Source organism: Mus caroli, chromosome 2 (assembly GCF_900094665.2).
Source record: "Mus caroli chromosome 2, CAROLI_EIJ_v1.1, whole genome shotgun sequence".
In the NCBI taxonomy this organism is placed as follows: Eukaryota; Metazoa; Chordata; class Mammalia; order Rodentia; family Muridae; genus Mus; species Mus caroli.
The window spans coordinates 115,085,175-115,094,152 of NC_034571.1; the positions used below are offsets into that span (position 1 = coordinate 115,085,175).

The 8,978-nt window shown below is 45.2% G+C and overlaps 1 protein-coding gene across 1 annotated transcript in view; it reads left to right on the forward strand.

The window, feature by feature from the left end:
- The window catches only part of Sord (sorbitol dehydrogenase), a 31,653-nt gene that overhangs the window by 4,786 nt on the left and 17,889 nt on the right, over window positions 1–8,978 (forward strand). Inside the window, exon 2 of the mRNA XM_021180392.2 lies at window positions 7,472–7,505. Within this exon, the coding sequence (XP_021036051.1) occupies window positions 7,472–7,505 (34 nt within the window). The remainder of the gene's footprint in view (window positions 1–7,471; window positions 7,506–8,978) is intronic.

Sequence of the window (8,978 nt, forward strand, 5' to 3'; positions counted from 1 at the left end):
CTCCCAAGTGCTGGGATTAAAGGCGTGCGCCACCATCACCCAGCTGATGATTTTTTAAAAAGATTTATTTATTTTATATATATGAGCACACAGTAGCTGTACAGATGGTTGTGAGCCACCATGTGGTTGCTGGGATTTGAGCTCAGGACCTTTGGAAGAGCAGTCAGTGCTCTTAACTGCTGAACCATCTCACCAGCCCTTGATGATGTTTTTTAAAAAACAAGTTGCATTTCTAATAAAACACATAGACTTCACTGTTAAGCTTTGGATGAGAAGGAAGTTCTTGTCCTGATCACCTGTTGGGTCAAATAGTCCCAGACATTCTGTCCCTTTTCCTGGCTGGTGTTGTCAATATCTGACAGAGCCTTGATAGCCATCAGTGAGCAGCTGGATTCAACCAGGGGGAAAACTTGAAGAGGGAAGGGGTACAACTTAGTCCATAATTTAGTATGTCTGGGCTCAGTCTAAGCCTATACCCCAGCTATGCACAAAGCCAAGGCAGGAAGGCTGAAAGGTCAAGGCCTTCAGAGCTACTCTGGGCTACAGAGTGAAACCAGCCTGAGGAGTTTAGTGAGTCCTTCTCTCAATAGTAAGAAGAGTCTAGAGATGTAATTTAGAGATAGGGTTACCATGGGCAAGGCCCTAAGTTCAATCCTCATTATTAAAAAGAAAGAAAAAGCATTGAATGAAGTCTTACCTGTCAGAGGCACTTCAGAGGAAAAATAGAACACCAAACTCATTTAGAAAACAAGGAACCGTCCAAAGAAATACTTCCTTTCTTTCTATCTAAATTATGTTTCTACAGCAAACAAACCCCTAAACAATGATAAGGCACTTCAGATTCAAAATGGCAACCTGGCTTCTCTATCAAATGCTTAAGAAAGTATTGCCTTTGTCTGGAAAGGTCCTGAGGCACTGAGCTGTTTCCCATCAAAGTAGAAGGAAGCACCAGTCTGATAAGGTTTTTTGTTTGTTTGTTTGGGTTTTTTTTTGTTTTGGTTTTTCAAGACAGGGTTTCTCTGTGTAGCCCTGGCTGTCCTGGAACTCACTCTGTAGACCAGGCTGGCCTCGAACTCAGAAATCCACCTGCCTCTGCCTCCCGAGTGCTGGGATTAAAGGCGAGCGCCACCATGCCCAGCTCTGATAAGGTTTTAATGTTCTGAGAAAATAACCCTATTCTGAGAAGAAAGGGGCTCATAGATTAGGGGAAATTCCTTTTCAAATATCCTATGACATATTAAGGAGGAAGAATATGTACATATGTACATATAGAATGATGTTGAATGTAGAGGTTTTCTCTAAAATATATATATATATATATATATATATATATAAAACATTTCTAACCACAGGAAACTTGGTCAAGGTTTGCAGAGAGTTATCAGCCCAATATAAAAGAGTACAAATACTTATATAAAACTGTGCACAAGCCTTCTCCATTGCTACTAACAGGCATATTCTTGCTTACTATAAATAAGTATTATCTAATAAATTAGCATATGTTTTGTTCTTGTATTTTTTAAAATATTTATTTATTTATTTATTTATTTATTTATTTATTATATGTAAGTACACTGTAGCTGTCTTCAGACACTCCAGAAGAGGGCATCAGACTTCATTACGGATGGTTGTGAGCCACCATGTGGTTGCTGGGATTTGAATTCAGGACCTTAGGAAGAGCAGTCGGCGCTCTTAACTGCTGAGCCATCTCACCAGTCCTTGTTCTTGTATTTTTAATTAGGAAGAAAAAAATTTATATTACTGATGAGAATTAAGTAGTTCTCTGGCCTGTATAGATTGTGATCTTTTGGCTAGAAGGTGCAAATGCATTCTGGTCCCAGTTCCCCATGTTACCCCAGGGAAGGCTTCTTAAGAAAGGAATGCCTGAGCTCCCTAGGGCCTAGGCTGCAAAAGCCTCCTGAAAGCCAGGGACTGCCACTGACCTTTAACCCCAGCAAGTGGGAGGCAGGCAGAAACAGGCACATCTCTGGGGAGTCTGAGGCCAGCCTAGTTCCAGTCAGGGTTATACAAAGAGACCTTGTCTCAAAAAAACAAAAATAAAAACAGCAATCCAGACTGCTGGATAGACCCATTTGGGTGTTTGCAGACTCTTCAATCCTAACACATTCAAACTTAAGTCTCCTTAGGAGTTAGGATGTTTCACTTCCCTTCTCTTGTGAGATCTTGGGGAAGAAGCGGGAGGAGGGGCCTTTGTGAGGATGAATAAGTGGGAAGTGTTTGGTGTGGCTGGAAGTGAGATTGGGGAATGGGGTCTCCATGTGAGATGAACAGGATTTTTCAGGGCTATTGAGGAATATAAACATTCGAATTTCAGCAGGATAGAGGCTGGATAGAACAAGGAGAGCCCGGGCAGAGGGCCAGGTGAATGGACTTGGGAGAACATCAGTCCTTTATTTTGACCGCCTCATATGCCAGCACCAAAGGCTAGAGCAAAGTCTCTTGCTTAATTGGAAAACCTTTGGCTTTTCCTCCCTCTCTGAGAATTCAAGACAAATACATGGTAGTTAGGGAAAGATGAAGCAGGAAGAGAGTAACAATGGTGTCTTCGCCACCTTAAGTATTTAGCACAGCCCCTCGGGTCACAGGCAGGCTGACAAGTGGGAGCAAGTGGCAGAGACATCTAAGAATCTGGGCACGCCTTTAATCCCAGCACTTGGGAGGCAGAGACAGGCGCATTTCTGAGTTCGAGGCCAGCCTGGTCTACAAAGTGAGTTCCAGGACAGCCAGGGCTACACAGAGAAACCCTGTCTCGAAAATACCCCCCCCCCAAATAATCTGGGCACAGGCCACTTTACCTTCCCTGCTGTCCCTTTAAGGTATGGGGGTAGCTCTATCTCTACGGTATATGAAACAAGCCTAAATAGAGGCCTACTTCAGGGCTTCCAAGTCCCATCCTTTTAAAGGACAAATTTCTTTCAAATTTACCATTGAAAAAACGGGGAGTCTAATATTCCCCTACAACACTTTGAAGTACTTTGCCCTTTTCCAAAGGACAAGGTTGTCCAGAGCTGGTTAAACTGTTACGGGAACAGAACTTTGGGCTATTTCTTTTGTAATAAGAGCAAACATATTTGCTGTGAGTCGGCATTCTCTTTCATGATTATCCTCATGATACAAAAGAGGAAATTCAAGAGGTTATATAACATGCCCTAGGTACACAGCAGGTTGAGGAGAGCCAGCTTTGTACAGGGGCAGGCTATTCCAGAGCCTGACTTCTCTCAGCTCACCCAGGCCAGCTGGAGGAGGGAAAATATCCTTCCTTGATCTTTCCTTGTCTTGACTCCCTGACTACCACCTACACCAGAGGCTCTCAAACAGCGGTTTTTAACCCTTTCACAGAGGTTACATATTAGATACCCTGCATGTCAGATATTTACATTATGATTCATAACCAGAAAAATTAGTTATGAACTAACAATGAAAATAATTGTATAATCAGGGGTCACCACAACACAAGGAACTGTATTAAAGGGTTGCGGCGTTAGGAAGGTTGAGAAGCGCTGCTCTAGGCAAAATGGGTTGAGGGTGTGAACTCAAGTATACTAAAGGGAGCTGATGAAGAGACATTCAAACCACACAGACAGAGACACACACACACATATATATGTATGTATATATATATATACATACATACACATGCATATATGTAAATACACATATACATATACATACACATATACACATATATACGCACACACACACTATTTGGATGGCAGAGACAGCTGAGGTGATCCGACCAGGGGCATCTTCCTGGAGATTGTCTGAGGCTACTGAGAGTGAGTGTGCTGAAGAGAGAAGGGTGGCTTTAGATGTGATTCAGATGTTTCTGACTCAAAAAAGGTTGTAGGATGCTGCTGCAACTGAAGAAGACTTAGAGCTCCTCTTTGCACTTTTGTGAGTCATTCACAAGAAATCCTGCTTAGGAAACCTTGAATGTACCTGAAATGACAATCGCCGAAAATAAAGTGAAGGGATAGGCTCTCAGAGGAACTAAGTAACTCTGTGTGTGTGTGTGTGACAGTGTGTGTGTGTGTGTGTGTGTGTGTGTGTGTGACAGAGAGAGAGCGCGAGCGCGAGAGCGCGAACATGCATGGGTGCATCCATGCACGCATAGGTACATTGGTCTGCCTGCCTGTTCTCACCACTTTTAGGCATTCATTCTACCCCTGAGCTACAGCCCTCAGAGCCCTGAGAGATAAGGAGACATGGAAAGCTTAGGAAAGCATGTAGGAAAATCTGAGACGGAAAAGGAGATTAGGTAAACAGGGTGGCCAACCACCACCACCTTTTGGTGTTCAGTGGGCATGCTGTGGGAACCTGGTAAAGCTGGGGGCTGGGGACCCACAGAGGTTCTTAGTATTTACAAGGTTAAGGCTTATTTGTTTTGAGACAATATTGCTGTCTACTTCAAGTTATCTTAAAATACTAGATCTTTCTGCCTCAGCTTCCTTAAAACTGGGGCTATAGGTATATGCTTACCAGCTGTGAGAACTTTTTTTTAAAGTATAAACAAGGCATTTCATATTTGTGCATATGTGTCCCTGCAGTGGCCAGAAAGTGTTGGATCCTTTGGAGCTGGAGCTATAGGCATTTGTAAACAGCCTAACATGGATGCCAGAACCTGAACTCTGGTCCTGTGCAAGATCATCATGCAGTTTCAACTGCTGAGATGGCTCTCCAGTTACCAAGGGTTGATCTTAATAAAGTCTTGTGCCCAGTGGCATGCCCCCTGCAGAGAGAGGGAGGCAGAACTGAGCCGCAGTTGAGTGAAGTCACCAAGAGGTAGGGAGAGGTTGGTGAGGACTCTAGCTCTGTTGCTTGCCCTGTATACACAAAGCCTTGGGCTCTTTCTCCAGCACCACAAAAATTTGGTGTTGTGGCACTCAGCTGTATCCCAGCATTTGGGAGGAGGAGCAGCTTAAAGGTCACCTAGAGAGAGTGTGGGGACAGAGGGGAGGGAAATGTTGGGAAGAATGAAGTGTTCAATGTCCTCTGCCACGCAACAGTAAACAGGCCATCAGCATAGCACCCTCTGGTGTCCAGAAGAGTCACTCACTGTACCTTTGTGTGTGACTCGGCAAGGGCAGCTTGCCCTGGCTGGAAGCAGAGATAGGAAGAATGTGGAGCCAGAACATCAATCAGTGCCTGGGGTTTGTCTGCTGATGCCATTAGTACGGAGGGTGGGCGAGGTTCCAAGCCAGAAACAAAACTGGGTTCATTAGATTGCACCTTCGTTGAAGTTAAAATTGTATCTACTATAACAGAAACACACGTTACACAACAATCTAGGGTGTTAGTTAATATCAAACACGGCACCTGAGACTTCTTGGAGAAAGATTTGGTGATAGTGGTTCTAAGGTGGTGAGTTCTTTAAAAATGGATTCTTTTCCTTCTTTAAATTACTGTGAAGGAAAAAACAAAAACAAACAAACAAGCAAAAACCCAACCACTCCCCCAAAGCAAAATGAAAAGTGCCTCAGTTACTTTGAACGTTTTTTTCCCTTCACCCAAGGCGTTGTCCAGTTGGTGCCTCCTTCCTGGGCTCCAGAAGTGGTCATCCTCTGCTTAGCCCCTGCAGCTGCAGGGCAGGTTGTAACTATCTCAATTCTTCATTCTCAGGCTGTGGAGTCTCGGAAGCTGAAGTGATGGTGCCAGTAGAGCACCTAGCACGGGGATAACCCGACAGACGCATTAGCTCTGTGCCTCTCAGCATTAGCACATGAACGGGGGGGGGGGGGGTTTCCCCTCTGGAGGAGTTCAATTAGCCCTGAACTTTTCCCCACAAGAGAGTCTGCTGGTCTGAAGTGAAAGCGTTTAGACCTTACGTGGACGCCTTTGGGAAAGGCTGCCGGCTTGGTTTGCAGCCAGGCACTGGACCTGCTATGATAGTGTTGAGGCGGGTTTAGCCTAGCTGCTGTCAGTGTGCATTGATGCTGTGAGGCTGCCTAGAGCAAGTGGCTTGAGCCAGGCCTGGAACACGGGCTTTCTTTTAAAAACATATTTATTCACTCTGTGTGTGTGTGTGTGTCTGAGAGAGAGAGAGAGAGAGAGAGAGAGAGAGAGAGAGAGAGAGGAGAGAAACATGGTATGTGGAATGTGGAGGTCAGAGGACAACTTGTGAGTTGGCTCTCATCTTCTAGCACGTGGGTTCCAGGCATCAAACTCAGGTCATCAGGCTTGTCCCAAAGCCCCCCTTAACCTGCTGAACCATCTCACTGGCCAGGAAAGCTTTAATCAGAGACCCATCAGGGCACTCTGTATGGGGTCCACCTAGCAATCACCTCCCTCACATGATTGACAGAGAAGAAAGGTCACTTCCTCAGGACTGCACCAGGTACAGTGGAAACTGGTATAGATGTCAGATACAGCTGGGCTGAGCCCTGGTTAATCCTCTCTGTCTGGTGGCAGGATCTTGACCAAGTTCCCTACCTCCCTAGCTTCAGGTTTCTTTCTCATCTGTAAGCTCTGAGCTGTGTAAGGCAGAGTTGGAAGTATGATCTGGCCTACGGTAGCCATGGTAAACAATTCGTGTTGCCTTCTCCCTGATTCTTGTCTGCCCACAAAGAATTAGTAAACACCGGTCTGCTCACTCAGTTGTCCTTCCTCCTTGTCAACCCTGACTTAACCCTGGCCAATTAACCACAGAGAAAAGGTCAGTAAACAAATTCTATTCTAATACTATCTGTGAACACCAGAATACCTCCGGTTGCTTTCTGCTCTAAAATGCAGGGCCCTTGTGTTCTCAATAAGCTCCTAAACTCCCCATGGATGTTTAGAAGGGAGCACTGGGTATACACCTGAGCTAAAGTAAAAGAATAGACTGGCAGTGTAGATAACCTCCCACCAGTCTAACAGAGCCCTTGCAAGGCCCTGCTTACCACTCCCTTCCTTCCTGCAGGAGTATATCAGAGCAAACATCTGTATCTGAGAGCATGATTTCTAGGAGAAGTGGAAGGCAAGTCTAGAAACCCAGAGCAGCTCAGACAGCAGCTTTGCCAGGGACACATCTTTTTTCTCAGTCCTGGGCAAGTAGCACCAGAGAGGTGGTGGTGCGTTGAGTAACTAGAGCGGCTTCTGTTAGGAGCTGATAGTTGAAAATCGATTGTGGGGCGGCTGGCAGTTTTCCAGGGAGGGAACCCAGCTTCAGAACCTTGCTCCGTTCTTTGGCAGGTCACTACTTCAGCTGTGTTCTCTGTTGTGTTTGGAATGTATCGGGCATGACATTATCTGGGCTAATGGCTCTGTTTTGAGCAGGATGGTGGCGAGCAGGCCAGGGTCTCTAGCCTGCCTGATGCGCTGCCCCTTCAGAGCTCACAGGTTGTGAGGTATGGTGTGAACTTCTGTTCTGAGAAATAATTCAATGAACTTCCAGGAGAATATTTTATAGGTGAAAAAAAATGTAAGGATAAGTTATTATGCAGACTAAATAACTTTCTCTGTTTTATTTCAGGAGAACTACCCAATACCTGAGCTGGGCCCAAATGGTAGGTCCTCACATGACATTGTATCTGCTGGTGTTGGCCTTGGGGACGTGTGCATTGGTCCCTGCCCCTCTCCCTACTGGCTAATGTGCTTTTATGTCTGTCCATTGGCCACAGCTGTTTATTTGGCTACTGTTTGAAGTAAAAGAATCACAGATAGGAGGAGAGAAGCTAAGATACCAGACTGCCAAGTTGCCCTGGACTTCTGATGTATGAATCATGTGGACCAAAGGCAGAACAACCAGCACTGTGTCTACCAGATTAGATGCCAAATCATAATTCTAGTTCTAAAAACCTACAGAACTAAATCTCTTAGTTAGTAGAGGAACATTGTGTTAGTACACCCAAGAGGGCTAGACCAGAACTATCTACCTGTCTAATAGGGGTGGGAGGGGCTGCGGGAAGCTCTGTCTCTTCCTGTAATCCTGTTCATAATCTATAGAATCCCAGAGTGAGGCTAGGGGCAATACACAGAGTCTTTGGTCCCTCGGGTCCCTGTCCTCTCCTTGGTGACCTGGGATGTTCTCAACCCTGTACCACACTTCAGCTCAGAAACACAGATTCTGGGTGAACGTCAGCTTGAAGGCAGAGCTTTCTTGGTAACTCCTGGGCTTTGCTCCTCAAAGGTCAGCTGCGTTGTTGACTTGCAGTGATAAGATAGAAAAAACAGCTGTTTCTATCAGTGTTTAGCAAGCAGAGCAAATTTAAGGCTTAAACATTTTCTCCAAGATACCATACCATGTTCAGAGGAGGCGCCTCACTGTATCCTGACGAGGTGGCTTTGGTTGCAGAGGCAGCCAAGTAAGGCCTTTCCTGGTCTATGAAGGGCCCCCTCTGATCCACTCTGGTCTCAATCTTTGCCTTTTTCTGTAGTTGAATTGAAAGAGAGAAAGTATTTCAGAAAGCGAGCGTTTGAGCAAGAGACATCTCATCTGTTGCTGCAAATTTGAACTTGTATAAAAGAAAGTTTAGTTTCCCTGATCTCAATAATCTTTATCTTTGATCTCAGAATTCAGCCTGTCATTCCTAACTGCTCAATCAAAACCAAGGCCAGAGACAGTTCTCCAGAGCCATATCTGGGGGGAGTTTTGCTGGTGGTTTGTGACAAGTGTTGTAACTGAGATGTCAGAGTTCATAGCACAACTCTTGGCCCCTTTGTCTTTCAAAGACGGAGTCTTTTCTCAGGGAGGTATTCGTAGTCAGCCCAGTCAGACAGGGCAGGAATCCTTTGGTACTCACCGAGAGGCCCAGCAGCAGCAGCAACAGCAGCAGCCTTTTAAAATGGACACTTGACAGTAGAAATGCCACTGCACCTCATTCGATTCAGTCCCCCAAATGGGATGTGTGAGTTAACTTGGAGGAGAGCTAAGTAAAGTGGCACTTTTTTTTTTTTTTTTTTTTTTTGGTTTTTGGTTTTTCGAGACAGGGTTTCTCTGTATAGCCCTGGATGTCCTGGAACTCACTTTGTAGACCAGG